We start from the raw sequence: 20971 nt of genomic DNA, 5'->3' as shown, positions 1-20971 counted from the left end.
AGAAGCAAGGTCACCATGTTTGTAGGACAAGCAGCTCCAATAACACCCACCCCGGTGACACCGTCCTACGCCCCCCCCCCCAGGGTAGAGGAAGAGGGCGAGCCAGAGGAGGATATTACAGGGGAAGAGGGAGAGGAGGTGCAGGGCAGGAACAATATGATACCTGTCACAATTGTGGTCAGATTGGACACTGGGCTAGAACTTGCCGGGCAAAACAGCAACAACCAAATCATGATTGGACTCAACAGGCAGGTAATAGAGCACACCCTCCCCCTTCAGAACCCAACCCGTATGCGACCCAAGTCCAGGTACATGCTAGACCTCAGACTAATTTCTCTGTGCAAGATCCATTTGGATCACAGAATCAAAAGCAATTCGGCCAACCACCAAATTGCCCGTATAATGATCAATGACGCCCAATCCCAGACCCGAGTGCTGCGAACAAACAGCTACCCGTCGTTTCGTTAAATGCCATAGGAGAACCTGAAGTAAAAATACGAATACAAGGAAAGGATATCCCATTCCTAGTGGATACTGGTGCCACCTATTCGGTCCTTTCAAGGGAAGATACAAGGGGAATTCCCACTTCCACTAATCAAACCTCAGTGATTGGACTATCTGGACACGCACAGCAAATGTTTTTCTCCAACCCTATCAGTGTACAATTAGAGGATTACGAAGATAATCATTCATTCCTACTGTCTAAGGAGGTTCCAGTGAATCTGTGTGGATGTGACCTGTTATGTAAAATGAATGCCACGATCCTCTGTTCCCCAGCTGGTATGGAGGTTCGAGTCCCCATAGATAAATGTGGTGCATATCCACTACTTCAACCCACAACTCCCATATTGTATGCCTGGAAATATTTGGACCCCACACTAAGCAAAACCCTATCCTATTTGGTTGGTTCATATTGGTGTGTAACAAGGTTAATCACAGACTACCTCAAATCTCAAACCTTGGGAAATTGGTACGAAACATTACACTGCACAGCATATTGTGACAACACGGGATCAGACGCTACAGCACAAATCTTTTATCAACCATTCCTGCACCAGAAACATCAATTGATGATTGAAAAAATCTTTATCGGACCCGAAGGGATAGTGGCAGGGGTTGAATTATCCTCCCAGTCAGAGCTTGTTTAGGGTTAAAGGGAGCGTTCCACACTGCACCCTTGCGGTTGCAGGCACACATAAACCCCAGGATTTAGGACGAATGGTTAAAAGAATGCAAGGATCCCCAGTACAAGAGGAATGGCACACACGTAATGGAACTTTGGGGCAACATGAAAGGGGGGGAGGCTATTCTATCAAGTTGAATGGGAAAATATACTTCGATGCTGTCTTAGAAGAAAGGATGCTCTCAGCCACTAGCTTCCCAGTACGACAAAGCACAGCAGAGCTTCTTGCTAAAGTTCCAGAACAACTATGGTCTACACACGCTAATGAAGTAGGAAGGATGCTCACTGCACAACCCTATAAGGTAGCGATCAATTCAACCGCCCCGCTCCCCAAGACGCCCCAATACCCCTTGTCCCCAGCCACGGAACAAGGTATTGAGCCAGTCATTAAGTCCCTGCTGGCCCAGGGAGTAATCGTTCCAACTAGAAGTCCATGTAACACACCGATCTTTCCGGTGCAGAAGCCCAATAGTGACAAATGGAGATTTGTCCAAGACCTACGAGCCGTGAATCATTCGGTATTCCCAACTTATCCAGTGGTACCCAACCCGGCAATTATACTTGCCAGTATTCCGACATCATCAACGTATTACACAGTAGTTGATCTGTGTTCAGCATTTTTCTCAATACCCATTCACCCAGAGTCCCAATTCCTGTTTGCCTTCACGTATAAAGGACGCCAATATACGTGGACAAGACTCCCGCAGGGATTTACCGAGAGCCCTACCATATTCTCACAATGCCTAAAGAGGGATCTGGAAGATGTAATTTTACCAGCAGGTTCTACACTTGCAGTATGTTGACGACTTATTGCTCGCCTCACCCTCCAAATTGGCCTGCGAAACGGACTCCCTTGTGTTATTAAAAGCTCTGGCCTCGAAAGGACACAAGGTATCAAAGGCAAAGTTACAATTTGTCTCAGAAAAGGTTCGGTATCTAGGGCACGAATTGGTCAGAGATACGAGACAATTGACACAAGACCGAGTAAAAGCAATCTGCTCTGCCCCACTACCAGTAACCAAGAGAGAAATGAAACACCTCCTCGGCATGACAGGATACTGCCGGCAATGGGTTATGAGTTATTCCGAGATCGTTAGACCACTGTTAGACATGTCCATGCCCGCACTACCAGAGAAGTTGATTTGGAATGAGGTATCCCGGAATGCTTTCCAGAACCTTAAACAGTCCCTCACTTCAGCACCCGCCTTGGGATTACCAGATTACACTAAGCTATTCAACTTATTTGTGCATCACAAGTCGGGTTTTGCACAATCTGTTTTGACTCAGTTACATGGGGACAGGCAGCGACCGGTAGCATATTTCAGTACCCAACTAGACCCAGTGGCACGCGGACTACCAGGATGTCTTCCTTCGTTGGCAGCAGCTTATTATGCTATGCAACAGGCTCAGACAATAACTCTAAATCATCAGACCATTTTGTATATCCCACACTCTGTCGAGATTTTACTTACTAAATGTGCCACCCAACACCTAACCTCCGCAAGAACCACTAAATACGAGGTCGAACTGTTATCAAATCCGAACCTTATCATCAAAAGATGCACTCACTACCTTAAATCCAGCCACTCTACTCCCCACGGAAGACGACGGCGAACCCCATTCATGTGAAATGGTAACCGAATTAGTGACTAAACCACGTATCAATCTGACAGATGTACCAATGTGTAACCCTGATCTAGTGTACTATGTTGACGGATCAGCCTTACGAAATGATAGGGGCCAACCTAGAGCGGTTTATGCAATTGTAACTCAGTTTAATGTTGTCGAAACAGCCTCTCTTCCAGACTCCTTTTCAGCCCAACAAGCCGAATTGTTTGCGTTAACTCGAGCCTGCATTCTGGCTGAAGGACAGAGTTAATATCTACACTGACTCCAGGTATGCTTTTGGGGTATCACATGACTATGGACAAATTTGGAAGATTCGCGGGTACCTGACTTCTTCAGGAACCCCTATCAAAAATGCAGAACAAGTGGAAAATCTCCTGCGAGCCATTCAATGCCCTTTGAAACTTGCCATTATCAAATGCCAAGCACATACAGGCCAGTCGAATGAGGTGGCACTTGGGAATGCCAGAGCTGATAATGCAGCTAAGTCAGCAGCTCTGTCGAAAGGGGGGATGCAGGTGTCATTGTTCCCACTAAGGAAAAATAATTGCTCAGACCCGCCACCCACTATTAATGACGTGCTGGCCTTTCAGACACAGGCCAGTACGGAGGAGGTGGTGACCTGGACGAAGGATCAATGTTATAAAAATCCAGAAGGAATATGGGTTCACCATGACGGCCGCGTGGTGGCCCCTAGATCCTTACTTCCATGGATTGCCCGATGTGTTCATACATTCACACATGCAGGCAAAGGGGGATTGGCAGATTATATTTTGGCAACTTGGTATGCACCAGGTATTTCGGCAATTGCAAAACAAATCTGTGAAAATTGTGTTACCTGTCAGACAATGAATCTGGGTAAGACGAAAAAGTAGAATCTGCCTCCCACCCAAATCCAGTCGGGCCTTTTGTACATTTACAAATGGATTTTATTGAATTACCTATGTGTATGGGATTCAAGTATGTATTAGTTATTGTAGATGTGCTCTCTAGATGGATTGAAGCCTTTCCATGTAAAAAGGCCGATGCCACTACTGTTGCTAAATGTTTGTTAAAATAAATTGTACCGCGCTTCGGAATCCCTGCTAAGCTTTCTAGTGATAACGGGTCACATTTCACGGGAACTGTTATAAGAGAAATGTGTAAAGCTTTGCAGATTAATCAACGTTTTCATTGCAGTTATCATCCACAATCAGCTGGACTTGTTGAAAGATATAATGGAATGCTTAAAAATAAGCTGGCAAAACTATGCAATGACACTGGACTGAAATGGACAGAACTGCTGCCCTTAGCTTTGATGGTAATGCGATCTGCAACCAACAGAACAACAGGCCTGTCACCGCATGAGATAGTTATGGGACGTCCCCAACGACTACCTTTTACAGCACCATTTACTGCAAAACAAATGGACATCCACAAAAATGGAGGAAAATATGTTGAATTATTGTATTGCACTAACCAAATGTATTTCCAGCTTTCATTCACAGGTAAAGGAAGCCCAAGTCAAGCCAGCGGAAGGGAAGTGTCATAACCTGGAGCCAGGGGAATTCGTTTACATCAAGATTTTTAAAAGAAAAAGCAGTCTACAGCCAAGATTCGAAGGACCATACCAGGTCTTGCTGGCGACCAATACTGCAATCAAGGTAAAGGAAAGACCAACATGGATCCACGCATCCCATTGCAAACGGGCACCCGACCAGGAGGAAGGGACGAAGGAATCAGAGGAACAGAAAAAGGAAGACTGAATAAGGAACTGTATGGACTATGGGGACTGATGGTGCTGGGCTTGACAGGGTTTTACTTCACATTATTGAATACACCAGGGGTACAGACCCGCCACCGAAGGGAATTGCACGTAAACGTATTTATGGCACTGAGTCATAGGTATGCTCAAGAAAGAAACTTGTCGAGTTGTTGGATATGTTCCCATGTACCTGTCCACTCCAGGGGGGGTATTCCCCTGAGATCTGTCCCCTTTAACGAATCAGAAATGGTAGAATGGTTGACAGTGCAAAACAGGACAAAACTAACTAAGGGGCCAGAAACGAAGGAGCAAACAGAATGGAGGTCGGCAGGGTATAAACTTACAGCCTTCCAGGGATGGTACCAGCCCAATTATGATAATAACCATCAGCCTCCCTTCCTAAGCATTACTCCCAGAATAGGAAATCCTGAAGGTATAATATGCCTAGTGAGTAATGAGACTAAAGGACCAGAAATGGGACGCAGCAAGTGTTCCCAAATGATTAAATGGCAAGCCACAACTAATCCCACTGAGAGAAAGATAGCAACCGTTGGCTGGACAACGGTCCATAACAAAGCCCCAGGTGAAGGGTGGGAAGGTGAGACCACTCGAGTAGGGATAGTGCAAAAGGACCAGGAGCTGACGCCCTATAATTGCACCTACTTTATTTGTGGCCATAAAGCCTACCCATGGTTACCAGCCAACTGGACAGGGTCCTGTTACTTAGGATATGTGGTGTCCCTTATCAGATCAGTAAGGACTCTAAGGGAGGTCTATGGAAGTCATAGATTTAAACGGGATTTGATGTGGCTAAACGGAATATTCAAGGTAATGGTGCCACCCTATGGAATAGCATCGACCGAATGGCAGTTACGGGAACTGGCTAACTTAGTGGAATCAGTAGCCAACGCAACTTCCCAAGCCTGACGAAATGGTAGCTATTCGAACAGTGGCTCTCCAAAATCGTATGGCCTTAGATTATCTCCTAGCCAAGGAGGGAGGAACATGCGCATTAATAGGTGAAGAATGCTGTACGTATATCCCAGATAAATCAGAAGATATCGGCAGTCTAGCTGAAAACATCAGGAAAAAGGTAATAGAGTATAAACAGACAGTTGGCCAGGACGGTATCACCTTGTGGGGTTGGGCATCAGGATGGTTGGGAGCCCTGGGGAAATCTGTGGTACAGGGTTTGATCATATTCCTGCTGATAGTCTTCGCCCTGTATCTATTATTTGTCGTCATTAAGTGTTGCTGTGCCAGGGTGGGAGAAACTATGTTACCTACCGAGACCACGGCTAGAGTTATGGTAGCAACAACTGCTGAAGGCTCTTGTGTGGAAATGGAAATGGAGAGACTGTACAAGATCAGAATGGATTGAGTTGTCCTTGTGAAGGACAAAATGGGGGAATGTGGAAATGTATTTTTATCTAAGCCGATACCATACGGTATTTGTGTGCCTTTTGATTAAAATGGAGTCCTGGCCCTTCCAGAACTTTCTGCATTTTAGCAGTCAGCTTGCATAAACAGCTAAACCTGGTTTGAGATGGTTGATGGCCATCAGACAGCTAGGAGACAAGTCATGCTGAGACAAGTAACCCCCCATGGTGCTCTCCTATTGTCTACACTACAGGAGTTCCATGTCACCCCACCCTTATCTTCTAGCCATTATCTCTTCCAGAGACCTCATCCATTTGATGCAAACAGATAAACTGACCAGGAAATTGGAACAATCCTGACACAATACAAGACAGGTGATAGCCCATTACCTATGACTCATGGAGTAATGGCCATTTGGCTTTCTGATAACCCTGACAAAAGGAAATATCTGGATACCATGTCAGGACCAGGATATAGTAATTAACTCTTTATCTGTATTCACTGACTGTGAGACAGAGCAATACACAGGGAGAGGCCATAACTTTGGTTTTACTGTATAAATATCTTGTTAAACTGAACCATTTCGGAGGTGTTCACTTAGCCCTTGACTGAGTGTAATCTACCCCTTGCTAGCAAGTAAATTAAAGAAACTTCTACCGGAGCTGTAAGTGTCGGAGTCATTCTTTTCGGAGGTCGAGATTTTGACACAGCCTAACCTCGGTGGTAAGCAAATTATTGTTAGAAATTCTGAGGGACAGTATTAATCGTCATTTAGAAAGGCACTGATTAATCAAGGACAGTCAGCATAGATTTGTTAAGGGAAAGTCATGTCTGACTAACTTGATTGCATTTTTTGAGGTGATAAAGCAAGTCGATGAGGTTAGCGTGTTTGATGTAGTCTATATAGATTGTAGCAAGGCTTTTGATAAGGTCCCATATTGCAGACTGCTCAGAAAAGTAAAGGCCCATGGGATCCAAGGGAAAGTGGCAAAATGGACTGGAGAGGTGGGCAAAAAAGTGGCAAATGGTATTCAATCCAGAGAAGTGTGGGGTAATGCATTTGGGGAAGACTAACAAAGCAAGGGAATACACAATAAATGGTAGGATACCGAGAAGTGTACAGGAACAGAGACCTTTGAGTTATACCCATTGAAATCCCTGAAGGTAGCAGGCCAGGTATTCAAAGTGGTTAAGAAGGCTACTTTTCTTTATTAGCCAATGCATAGAATAGAAGAAAATAAAGGTTATATTTAACTATATAAAACACTAGTTTGGCCACAGCTAGAGTACGGCGTACAGTTCTGGTCACATTACAGGAAAGATGCGATTGCACTAGAGCAGGTACAGAGGAGATGTGTGAGGATTTTGAAAGGACTGGAGAATTTTAGCTACGAGTAAAGATCGGATAGGCTGGGGTTGTTTTCTTTGGTACAGGAGGCTGAAAGGATACTTGATTGAAGTGTACAAAATTATGAGGCGCCTAGATAGAGTGGATGGGAAGGACCTATTTCCCATATCAGAGGTCAATAACCAGGGGGCATAGATTTAAAGTAATTGGTAGAATGATGAGGGGATTTGAGGAGAACTGTTTTCACCCAGAGTGGGGTCTGGAACTCATTGCCTGAAAGGGTGGTAGAGGAAGAAACCCTCACCACATTTAAGAAGTATTTGGCTATGCACTTGACGTGCAGCAACCTACAAGGCTACGGACCAAGAGCTGGAAAATGGGATTAGGCTGGATAGCTCTTTTTCGGCCGGTGGGGACACGCTGGGCCGAATGGCCTCCATCTGTGCAGTAAATTTCTATTATTCTACAAAAGATGGCACCTTCCACAGTGCTGCACTCCCCCAATACTGCACTTGGGTGTCAACCTAGTATTTTTCTGCTTAAATTGTCTGGAGTGGGACTTGAACCCACTCTGAGCCACAGCACACCAAAAAAGCAAAAAGGCATTGAAACTCCCTAAATACTGGTGGATTAGCCAGTAGCCTAAGCGGGAAAGGTCTGTCAGGTTGAATTTTATTCAACACATTCCACCCAAAAACAATATATACCTTCATAAAAATTATGCTCAATTTAAGCATCAAATCTATCCCTAATGAAAATACAAGTCAGGTTTCTGCTTCACTGCTGGACCACTATGTGGCCTCACTATAAGAAAGGCATTCAAATCTCATTGGTTACTGTGGGTCACATGATTTTAGACTGCCTTAAGTCAATCCAGAGCTACATGTGGAGATAAGAATCTGATCAACCTGCAAAGAAGGTTCATTTTCAGAAAAACTGATTTCATCTAAAAATTGAGACTTGCCTATCCAGGTTTCCCAAAAGTCACATAGGCCAATAATTTGCTGTCAAAATAACAGCGAGGCTACTGGTGCGCACCATTTTTATGAGCAAATGCTACAGCAACTTCAGGCAAGGGCAGATGCGTGGAAATCCAAAAGCTACTGTTTAAGATGCTTTGTGAAAACAGCATCTCACTGTCCAGCTTACCATGGAAATGCATTGAATGGCATAAAGTTGCTGTACTTGTGTAGTAGATATGAACTAAACTTGCCACAGAAAGTTAAAGCTGGCTTGAAGTGACACAAGGAGCCAATTAAGGTCTGTGCATATCTAATGAAACCAGGATTAGCTGAAAGAGATTATTTTAATGACAGAAGAATCATAGAATGGTTACTGCACAGATGGCGGCCATTCGAACCCATGCCGGCTCTCTGCAAGAGCACCTCAGCTAGTCCCAGCCAAGTGTTAATTACAGCCAATTAATAGCATTAAAAATTAACTAGAGGTTGTACCTCTCCAGTTCAAGACTCTTTGGTCCGGCAACATCCCGGCAGGGGGTCGTGACTCGTTCTGTGCCCTGGGGCTGGCGGCTGCTCCTCCTCCTGCTCCATCCTTGGTCGGGTCGGAGAGGGAGCTAGGCAGCTGACTGAGGTGCCGAAACTGGGCCTGAGAAATGCTGCGCAGTAGGCTTCTGCGCAGCGCATGCACAGAATGAGGCCGGGTCATTGTCAGCAGTACCCAGCAAGTCTAGGGCACTGCTGACAACGCTAGGGTCAGCGTGACCTCCCATAGTCCAGAAAATTCTCTGGTGAGGTCCCAAGGGTGCCGAACTGGACAGGTGCAACTGTATTACAAGTGTGGAGTATCATTCCTTTAGGTTTTAATTGATTTACATTTTTAAAATGTAAATTTTTAATTAAAACTTTTCCTATCTTTTTTTCTCTCTTAATCCAATCTTTCTTCCCCTCGTTTTATTTCTCTTTCTGTACCTGATTTGGATCTCTTTCTGTACCTGATTTGGCATTGAATTCAACCACTCTGATCTACACTTCCGTCACAGTCATTGTGCTGGTTATTTCTCAATCCTTCAATCTGATTATTTAAGAAGATACACAGTTGCTTGCCCTGTTCACTCAGGTCAATGAGTCGTAGTCTCCCTCACTGACGTTAACACCTCGCACGTTCAGCAATTTGCCACACAAAATGTTTTAAAACCTAAACATGCAAGAGGAAGTCTAACTAAATAGTGGATGCTGCTAGTTTCACTCCTACAACAAATTATGGCCGAAGATTGAGACTTTTCTTCTAACTGCATGGGGACAATTCCTGTCTCCAGTGTTCTCAGATCTCCTTTCCGGCATGAAGAGACAAGTATACACCCATACAACCTAAACTAAATTAAAGAAATGAAGTTTTGCCGAGTTTTGTTTTAAATCCAAAATGATCACTCCTGTTCAATCTCCTGCATCCGTGCCATCATTCAATTAAATCATGGTTGATCTGTACGCCAACTCCATTAACTTGCATTCTCTCCATATCCCTGGATACCCTTACCAACAACAATCTATTGATCTCAGTCTTGGAAATTTCAATTGACCCAGCATCCACAGCCTTTTGGGGAGAGTTTTCCAATTTTTCCACGATCTGTGGAAAAAGTGCTTCCCGATTTCACTCCCAACTGCCCTAGCACTCATTTTAAGATTAGGCCCCTTTGTTCTGGATTCCCCCACCAGAGGAAACAGTTTCTCTCTATCCCTCAGACTAGTCCTAGTCACATTATTTCCTACTCCATTTGATAGACATGTCTGCCAAAAATGTAATATGTGCCTGAAATTTGTAAAATTCTTTGGTGCCTCTGATCCCTGGGTACTAGATTATCGCCTCCCTTGTGTGAATTTACCTTCTCAACTAAGCTTTGTCCTAGAATTTACATTAATACTGAACATGTCTCTGGCAGCTAATCCACTCCCTTTAAAGATCTTAAGAACTCTTTTATCCAATGGAAGCATCTCTGGTACATGTAGCCCTTCTTCAGAGCACAGGATTCTAGTCCCATTTATCAATTTAGCTAATCCTCCTTATACCATTTCCAATGCCAGGATGCCTGCCCCTCCCCCATTATATGGTTCCCAAGATTACACATGTAACCCTAGGTGGTGGCGAACCAATGCTTCGTACAAATTAATTATAATTTCCGAGGACTTGCACTCTTATTTATCTAGGTTTGGTTTGCCTAGCTATTGTTTGCTTTAAGATTTTTTATGCAAGTACAACAGCATATTATGCAAAGATTCCAGACCCCCGATTCTGGAGTACTGCACCGAGTTTTGGTCCCCTCTCATGGTGGGTTATATAGTGGCTTTGGAAAAGTTTCAGAGAAGAGCCACAAGAATGATTTCTAGCTTTAACAACCTTAGTTACTCATATAGGCGTAAAGAGCTGGGTCTATTATTCTAGGGCAACTTAGACTTACAGGCGACCCGATAGAGGTTTATAAAATAATGCAAGAGCTGGATAGCATGCCTACTGTTAAATTATTCCAGTTTGCTTGAGTGGGAAGGACCACGGGTCATTCGATATTAGGTGGTCCTTTTCCCAGAGAATAGTGAGCCTCTGGCATGCATTAGCAGTGTGTGCTGACTCTGTACATGCCTTCAAGGAGGGAGCTGGACCTGATTTTGATTGGGGCAGAGTTCAGAAGGCAAGTGGATTAAGAAATAAACACATGGACATACGATCTCCTGAACTGGTTTTGATCACTTCAAGGGGTCAGAGAGGAATTTCCCAGAGTAGTTTTTTCCCTTACAGGCTATTTTGGCTGTCAATATTTCTGTTCTACCTGTCCTCCTCCCCCATACTTATACCTGCCTTTAATCATGCCTGTAGTTTATACTGGTTATACTAACCATCTTTACATAAGAACATAAGAAATAGGAGCAGTAGGCCGTACGGCCCTCGAGCCTGCTCCACCATTCAATAAGATCATGGCTGATCTGATCATTGACTCAGCTCCAGTTCCCTGCCCGCTCCCCATAACCGCTTATCCCCTTATCGTTTAAGAAACTGTCTATCTGTCTTAAATTTATTTAATGTCCCAGCTTCCACAGCTCTGAGGCAGCAAATTCCAGATTCACAACCCTCAGAAGAAATTTCTCCTCATCTCAGTTCTAAATGGGCAGCCCCTTATTCTAAGATCATGCCCTCTAGTTCTAGTCTCCCCCACCAGTGGAAACATCCTCTCTGCATCCACCTTGTCAAGCCTCCTCATAATCTTATACGTTTCGATAAGATCACCTCTCATTCTTCTGAATGCCTTTGGAGTAGAGGCCCAACCTCCTCAACCTTCCCTCATAAGTCAACCCCCTCAACCCCAGAATCAACCTAGTGAACCTTCTCTGAACTGCCTCCAAAGCAAGCATATCCTTTCGTAAATATGGAAACCAAAACTGCACGAAGTATTCTAGGTGTGGCATCACCAATACCCTGTACAGCTATAACAAGACTTCCCTGCTTTTATACTCCATCCCCTTTGCAACAAGGTTCCATTGGCCTTCCTGATCACTTGCTGTACCTGTAAACTATCCTCCTGTGTTTCATGCACAAATACCCCCAGGTCCCGCTGTATTGCAGCACTTTGCAATCTTTCTCCATTTAAATAATAACTTGCTCTTTGATTTTTTTCTGCCAAAGTGCATGACCTCACACTTTTCAACATTATACTCCATCTGCCAAATTTTTGCCCACTCACTTAACTTGTCTATGTCCTTTTGCAGCTTTTTTATGTCCTCCTCACACATTGCTGAAGTAAAAGATGAGAGGAAAAGCAAACTTGGCTATGTTACACTCAGTCCCTTCTTTCAAGTCGTTAATATAGATTGTAAATAGTTGGGGTCCGAGCACTGATCCCTGCGGCACCCCACTTGTTACTGATTGCCAACCAGAGAATGAACCATTTATCCCAACTCTGTTTTCTGTTTGTTAGCCAATCTTCTATCCATGCTAACATATTACCCCCAACCTGGTGAACTTCTATCTTGTGCAGTAACCTTTTCTGTCGCACCTTATCAAATGCCTTCTGGAAGTCCAAATACACCACATTCACTGGTTCTCCTTTATCCACCCTGTTCGTTACATCCTCAAGGAATTCCAGCAAATTTGTCAAACATGACTTCCCCTTCATAAATCCATGCTGACTCTGCCTGACCAAATTTTGCTTTTCCAAATGTCCTGATACTGCTTCTTTAATAATGGACTCCAACATATTCCCAACCACAGATGTTAGGCTAACTGGTCTATAGTTTCCTGCTTTTTATCTGCCTCCTTTTTTTGAATAGGGGCATGACATTTGCAGTTTTCCAATCTGCTTAGACCTCCTCAGAATCCAGAGAATTTTGGTAAATTACAACCAATGCATCCACAATTCCTGCTGCTATTTCTCTTACGACCCTAGGAAGCAAGCCATCAGGTCCAGGGGAGTTATCTGACTTTAATCCCATTATCTTAGAGTACCACTTCTTGGTGATTGTGATTGTGTTAAGTTCTGCTCCCTCCCCCCTCCCCCCTCCCTCCCCATAGCCCCTTTACTATCCACTGTTGGGATAATTTTAGTGTCCTCTACTGTAAATACTGATACAAAATATTTGTTCAGAGTTTATGTCATCTCCATGGTCCCCATTACTAATTCCCTGGTCTCGTCCTCCAAGGGACCAACATTTACTTTAGCCACTCTTTCTCTTCATATACCTATAGAAACTCTTGCTATCTGTTTATATTTTTTGTGCTAGTTTACTTTCATAGTATATCTTCCCTTTCTTAATCACTTTTTTAGTCATTCTTTGCTGGCTTTTAAAAGCTTCCCAATCTTCTGTCCTCCCACTAGTTTTGGCCACTTTGTATGCCCTTGTTTTTAAAATCGGATATCGTCCTTTATTTCTTTACCTCGTCCTTATCGTTACTTTTCTGCTGATATTCTATTTTACTATCAACATGTTAAACTTACTTTATTAGCCCCTTTCGAGGCCTGAGATAGGCAACAGAAATGATTTCATAAAATGTATTTACCTTTTTATAAACTTAATGACCCTCAATTGAATTATTTAATTACTTTAATTTTTCTGACTATGATTAGGCTTTTGACAAATTTCCACAAGATAGCCTGAGTTAAATTCAAAAGCAGTGGGAATTCATGGTAAACCATGGTCATAGATAAGAAACTAGCTAAAGGACAAGAGTGCTTGTCAGGAATTGCATTGGGGGTATTTTGAGTGGAGTGTCCCTTTGCTCTGCATTGAACCACAACAGTTTATAAATTACATAAATGACCTGGATCAAGAAACTGGTCATATTTGCAGATGTGCCAAACTAGGAGGGACAGTGGATTTTTACCAGGCAGCTAAGAGATGAGGCAATGAGTTGGACAAAATATACAAGTGGGCAGTACAATGGCAGATGACATTTAATGCAAGTGTGAAATATTGCACACAAGAAAAATAGACATGAATCATGTTGAAATAGTTATGGATGAAATGGAGACAAGTCTTAATGCAACTAGTGCAGAGCAACAAACAAAGCCAATAAATTGTTCAACTACAGAGCCAAACAGTAGAACACAATTCAGAGCAGGTAATAATCAAACCATAGAGTGCTCCAATCAGACCGCACTTTGAATACAGTGCCCAGTTCTGGTTGTCAAGCAACAAAGGACACCCTGAATTATTGGAGGCAGTGCAGAGAAAAGCCATTAGCCTGATCTCTGGTGTCAAGGGTCTGAATTATAAAAAGGAAAGACTGGGGAAACTTGTGCTTTTCAGCTTGGAAAGGAACATCGCAGAGGTGATCCTACAGAGATATATGCTAGCTAAGGGAATGGAAAACGTAAATGCAAAATATTACTTTAAAAGTTAATTGAGAGTAGAACAAGGGGATACATCTTCAGTTTAGTAAAAGATAAATACAAGAGATATCAGAAAAAATTTCTTCAGAGTGATCAATGTATGGAACAGAAAAACCCACTACTTGTAGGCAAAAACCTTCAAATCATTTAAGAAACAAATGGATGCTACAATGGGGTTGAATCTTAAGATCTTTCTGGATGGATGAAGTAAGATGGGTCAAGTGGCCATCTTCATCTGTAATTAACTTGTGACCAAAAGATGGATCTAAAGCTCTTGATTCAATTTACTGAAAGATTTCTATCTACTTAGCAACCAAAAGCACCACCATTTTAAAAAAAATATTTAGCTCCATCAAGCATGGCTATTTATTTTGAGAATTCTTAAAATAATTCAATGTCTTACATTTACTTTGAATGCTTTTATTGTAGGAAAGATGTGATTTCAAGATCTTTTAGCACCACTCGCAGAGTTGAAGCACCATTTTAAAATGTAGATCGAGTGAGGTGCTATCATTAAACCCCGCCCGCCCCCAAGGCTTTTAAAAATATTTCATTTGTTTAGAGACAGTGAGATACATGCAGAATAAAGAGAGAGATAAAATGGAGATAGGAAAACAGGCAAGAATATTTAACACGCATTTGTTTCCTTCTGTGGGCAGTGTCAGGGCAGGCCAACTAATTCAAAAAACACCAAATTTTTCCACCCCTTCACACAAGATATATAGCAATTTACTTTTTTTTTAAATTATACAAAAATATCTGCGAAGATTTCTCCTTCAGCTCTGTTCTAAGGCCACACCTACAAAGCCCAAAGTATATTAAATAATGAAACAATGTGCTACATTCAACAAAATCTTAGTGCCACATGCAATTTATTCAGTAATTATTCAACAAACCAGAGTATTATTTGACATTATACAATAGCATCAGATCTCCAAACTGTTCTACAGTCTCCCTGCAAAACAATGCTCCAGACAAATTAACTAGGCATCAACTACGACATACAAGATTATTTTAAACACTGGTCAAATAGAGGCTTATCAAGAGGAATCAAGGTACGACATGATGGCAACAAAGTAGCTAAGCAACATAATTTTGGGCTGTGAACTATGCTTTCCAATTAAAGAATCATCAAGGCAGGATACAACATTAGAAATACCATTATCCCTACAACCAATAGCTTGGATCTGATCTACAAATGGTAAACATTTTCTAAATACAGTACTAGAAAGAAATCCTTGATGCAGCATGTAATGAATGGTGCAAACATAGTTTTGAGTACAGTCCAATTTACATACCTCCTGAAGCTATGTAATAGCCACTTGGTGCATATTGGGCAACCTGAACCTGATGAGCATGCTCAGTGTATATATCTGCAATTCCTGGATGCTAAAACAAGAAAAAGGTTTTTTTTTTAATATTCTGAATTTATAAACATACTTGCAAATTAAAGGAGTAAAAAATGATGTATTACCTCAATGTTCCTTATGATGACACTTTTGCTATTGGTGTAAAGAAAGTTGATTCCTTTAGGATCACCTCCAATGACCTTTGAAACACCTCTTTCCACTTGAGGGAGGCTAGCAAACACTTTGCCTGTTGAGAAATAATAAGGAAAAATGTAAACATTTTAAAAAGGCACAGCATCTTAAAATTCTGCAAACAAAAAGGGAAATTTGGAAGACAACCCTTTACTAGATCTGAAATGCCAAAATTGAAGTCTTTTAATATGAAAGTTTAGACTGTTTGGCAAATACAAACAGGAAACTATGACATTCTTAATTTATTCCACAAGCTATTAAGATCATCACAACAGTGGAGAAAGAAAATGTTTCTACAAGCTATTGAGAGGATAAGAAGTCTTTTAAATAATTACTACAACTATATAGGGCACATAAATGCCCTATACTATGTGACCAACCATCATTTTTGAAATTCTACAATATAAATTCATCAGTTGCATATTTCTTTCAGCTAGTCAATATTGAAATTCAGCTCAATTCAAGATTCTGTGTTCAGATGTTTGGAGACCTTCATAACTCGTGGAATAAATTATATAGGAACAGTATTGTGCAGAAGTAGTGTAGGGAGAAATATCACATGTCAGTTTGGTTCAGTTGATACCACCGTTTCCTCTGGGTCAGAGCTCATGAAACAGAAGGAGTGTTACAGGTGTCACCCCTCAGACAAGATATTAAACTAACGACCCATTTGCTTCTTAAAGATCCTGTTGAAGAAGAGCAGAGTTCTTCTGCTGTCAACAACAACTTTGATTTATATAGTGCCTTTAAATGTAGTAAAACATCCCAAGGCACTTCACAGCAGTGTTATAAGACAAAATAAATAAATTTGACACTGAGCCACGTAAGAAATTACAGCAGATGACCAAAAGCTTAGTCAAAGAGGTAGGTTTTAAGGAGCGGCTTAAAGGAGGAAAGAGAGGCAGAGAGGTTAAGGAAGGGAGTTCCAGAGCTTGGGACCCAGGCAGCTGAAGCACAGCCCGACCGATGGTTGAGCAGTTAGAATCAGGGATGATCAAGAGGGCAGAATTTGAGGAGCGCAGACATCTCGTGGGTTTGAGAGTCTGAAAGAGATTACAGAAATAAGGAGGGGCCAAGCCATGGAGGGATTTGTAAACAAGGATGAGAATTTTGAAATCGAGGCATTGCTTAACCAGGAACCAATGTAGGTCAGCAAGCACAGGGGTGATGGGTGAACGGGGACTTGGTGCAAGTTAGGACATTGGCATGTCCTTGGAAACATTCCTACTTCAGCCAAACAGGTCACTCATCTCAGTTATTTGAGATGTGTTGGTCCAAAATGGCTCTCTTGCTACATAAAAAGTTCCTGTACTTCATTGTGTGAAGCACTAATACAGAGCACTTGCGCCTCAGAGTCAGAAGGTTGTGGATTCAAGGCCCACTCCAGAAACTTGGAACAAATAATCTAGTCTGACACTTCAGTGCAGTAATGAGGGTGAGCTGCACTGTCAGAGGTGCCATCTTTCGGACGAGACATTAAACCATTGCTGCTCAGATGGACATGAAAGATCCCACAGCAATATTCAAAGGAAATCTCCCAGCCAACATTTATCCCTCAATCAATGTCTAAACACAGATTATCTGGTCATTTTATTCATTGCCACTTGTGGGAACTTGCTGTGTGCAAATTGGCAGCCACATTTCTTACATGACAATGAATACACTTCAAAAGTACTTCATTGGTTGTAAAGCACTTTGGGATGTTGTGAAATGCACTATAAAAGATTTAAGTAAAGTCCAAAAAGTGGACATGCAAAATATTTAGAATATATATCCACTTGAATTAAAAAGGCCTCTGGTAGTTATGTAGGTAATTATGTATATCAATGTTCCAACTAAATTTTTTTTTTGGGGGGGGGGGGGGGGGAAAGCTGTGCAACCCATTCAAAATTCTGCCAATGCACAGTTTTTCCATTTAAAAGCTGGTGAACTTGCTGCATGGGACCTCCAGAGTGCTGCGCACCTGCGCAGCTTAAAGGAAACACTGATTTATATTCTTTCAAAATTAGCTCACACCTGGAGAAATACTTTGAACTTTTCAAAATACATGAAGTATGGTTTCTAGACTATCAGTAGTGCGGTTATAATGAAAACAATGAGGTGACAAATTATCATAAAAGATCAGATTGACTTGCGATTCCTTCCCCACCCACCAAGTTTTGCTACTAATATACTAAACAAGTGCGATGACTACACTTCAACTACTTAAGACAGCTGTTGATATCCCCCTGTAGTTATAGCAGTTACCAAATATGGATGACAGTATTTGGACAGGAAATAGAACTGCTGTGTGTTTAGTCAGATCCCTTTTTCTATGGAAACTGCTTTTGTAACATTTGTAATATAGAGTGGAAGAAGAGCTGTTGCGCAACATCTACAGTTGATATTGCAATGCCGATAGTTAATAATCTGTGAAATAATGAATTCACATGGATAACACTTAAGGGTGCATATTCTGCCCCCCTCCAGTTGCCCAGAGTTGGTGGGCCACCTTCTTGAACCATTCTAGTCCTTGTGATGGTGGTGCTAGGTAAGGAATTTCAGGTTACAGACCCAACAATGATGGGAAGGCGATATGTTCAAGTCAAGATGGTACATGACTTGAAGGGGATGCAGTGTCAATTTTTGTCTGATTAAACTTCTGCAAACTACTGTGACATTTTTCTACATTAAAAGGTGATAACCTAAATGCAAGCTATTGTGTTATTGATGCAATACAATTTTTATGCAATGGTTGTAAATAAAATAAATAATTTTGAAAGCAAAATTATCACTGACACCACCACCTGTGGTAAAGTAGCTTGCATTAAATTGATTACTACTTGCAAAGAGCTTACAATTACTAGGGTGACTCTTAAGCCAACTGTATTTTCCTTAGTGTTCACATAGCTTGTGTAAAATTTGGTAATGCAATAGGGCCTTAAATTAATTGCATGTGGTCTGAGACACCAAGTATTCTGTACTACCAGAAGTGATGTTTTATTCACAGAACATTTGAAGTCAAAAAACAAACATTTTAACACATTGTTATTAACAGATAACCCAAATAGAAGTGCCAGCAGAAGCAATGGGATACAAGGTAGTTCAACGATTAGCAAAAGAAATGTAATTCAGCAGTTTGAAAAATTTTCTGGGTGGTTTGACTCAAAAAGAAATAATTCCTGAATTAGGTCATCAATTACCGAGAAAGTTTTAAATATACAAAGTGCACTTCTACTGTAAATCAATTAGATTTATTTAAGACAAATAAAACTAAACCTGCCAAAAATGATGTAAGCCAGCTCAGAAAAAGATGTGCATGAACTTTAATCTGCAATTGTGTGCAAATAAAAACTAGGAAGCTCCACTACATTAACTTTAATCTGCATTTGGATTGGGGGGGGGGGGGGGGGGTAAGAAGTGATCTCAAATCATCTACTGAATAGATCACTAAAATATATTAACTATTCTCGTGAGTTATCCCACTCCGTAAATATTTCGGTTTGCAAAAAGGAATATACAAGCGAGGAAAAGGCAAGGACACTTGTTAACTTCCAGTTTATCGATTACTGAATTTGCTGACCAATCCAAAGGAAACGTCCTTTTTTTTGGTTACGCCCGAATGAGAAGAAACGTTGCGGTGACAGGAATGTAACTGTCAAGTTTGAACCAGTTTAAAACACGAGAGAAAAATGAAAAAGGGGAAGGGTAAAGCCGGCAGTGAGAGAGAGCACGCAATGGGCGAGGCTGGAGATTTTCTATCTCTGCTTGGAGTCTTGAACGATCCCCGGGCCCAGCACTCGGACAGGGACAGGGCTGCCTTCTCTCTCTCGCACCCGCTGCTCAGAGCCACGGCTGCAGAAATAAACCCTGGTCTCTTACCTCTCTCTCCCTTCCCCCCCCCGTCCGGAACCACTTACTCAGTTCGTGAGGCATCGCCGCTCGACGAGTCGCACAGACCGTTAGACCAAGGCGAGAGCGGAAACCGCGAGCTGCTGCAGGCTGCCTCACTCTGCAACCGTCCCGTCAAACAAGTGTCCTGGGCTCGCCGCCTTCCCGGACCCTCAGCCAGCAGCCTCCTGTCCCCGCAGCTTCACAGATAGGGCGGAGGCGCAGAGAGAGAGAGATCACACACACACACCCGGAAACAGGCGCTCGCTCGCTGCCGCGACGCTTTGACCATATATAGTCAAAGCTGCTCGATCTGCCGCGGCTCTGAGGCGCTGCTGCCGCCGCCTCCACGTCGGATGATGAGGTCAGCGCGTACTGACATCACGGCGACGCTCCCTGGGCGGGCCGGGGAGGTGGGGCGCGCGGCTGGAATATTGCAAGAGTAGCACGGGTGCTTGTTTTTGCTGTTTGCTTGTGCCGGTTTGCAGAGATGCCGGCTTTTTTTTTTGTTTCGGGATGTGGATGTCGCTTTCAAGGCCAACATTTATTGCCCATCCCAAATTGCCCTTGAGAAGCTGGTGGTGAACTGCCTTCTTGAACTGCTGCAGTTCGTATGGTGAAGGTAGTCTCACAGTGCTGTGATGGAGGGAGGGAGTTCCAGGATTTTGATCCAGCGACCATGAAGGAACGGCGATATATTTCCAAGTCAGGATGGTGTGTAACTTGGGAGGAACATGGATGTCCCTTATCCTTCTAGGTGGTAGAAGTCGTGGGTTTGGGAGGTGCTGCGGAAGAAGCCTTGGTGAGTTGCTGCAGGGCATCTTGTAGATGGTACACTGCAACCACAGTATACCGGTGGTGCAGTAGGTGAATGTTGAAGGTGGTTGATAGGGTACCAATCAAGCTCCAAGAACAAAACAACAACAACTTGTATTGATATAGTTCCACAAAACTTCACATGAGTATTATGAGACAAAAAATTTGACACCGAGCCACATAAGGAGAAATTAGGGCAAGTGACCAAAAGCTTGGTCAAAGAGGTTCTGAAGAAGGAAAGAGACGCCGAGAGGTTTAGGCAGGGAATTCCAGAGCTTAGGGCCAAGGCAACAGAAGGCACGGCCACCAATGGTTGAATGATTATAATCAGGGATGCTCAATAGTGCGGGATGCACAAGAGGGCAGAATTTGAGGAGCGCAGACATCTCTGGAGGAGATTACAGAGATAGGGAGAGGCAAGGCCATGGAGGGACAAGGATGAGAATTTTGAAATCGAGGCATTGCTTAACCAGGAGCCACTGTAGGTCTGTGAGCACAGGGGTGATGAGTGAGTGGGACTTGGTGAGAGTTAGGACATGGGCAGCTGAGTTTTGGCTCACCTCTAGTTTACGTAGGGTAGAATGTGGGTGGCCAGCCAGTAGTGCATTGTTACGGAGGTGAAAATAAG

The 20971-nt window shown here is 42.7% G+C and overlaps 1 protein-coding gene across 1 annotated transcript in view; it reads right to left on the bottom strand.

The window, feature by feature from the left end:
• The window catches only part of wdr1 (WD repeat domain 1), a 70499-nt gene extending 50691 nt beyond the window's left edge, over positions 1-19808 (bottom strand). The window contains exons 1-3 of the mRNA XM_070870947.1: positions 19557-19808; positions 15591-15712; positions 15415-15505 (exon numbers count right to left, since the gene is read on the bottom strand). Coding sequence (XP_070727048.1) covers positions 15415-15505; positions 15591-15712; positions 19557-19572 — 229 coding nt within the window. The 5' untranslated portion in view covers positions 19573-19808. The remainder of the gene's footprint in view (positions 1-15414; positions 15506-15590; positions 15713-19556) is intronic.
• Between the last annotated feature and the right edge of the window lie 1163 nt (positions 19809-20971).

The sequence above is a fragment of the Pristiophorus japonicus genome, chromosome 2 (assembly GCF_044704955.1).
Source record: "Pristiophorus japonicus isolate sPriJap1 chromosome 2, sPriJap1.hap1, whole genome shotgun sequence".
NCBI lineage: Eukaryota > Metazoa > Chordata > Chondrichthyes > Pristiophoridae > Pristiophorus > Pristiophorus japonicus.
This window is presented reverse-complemented; position numbering and strand designations above follow the sequence as displayed.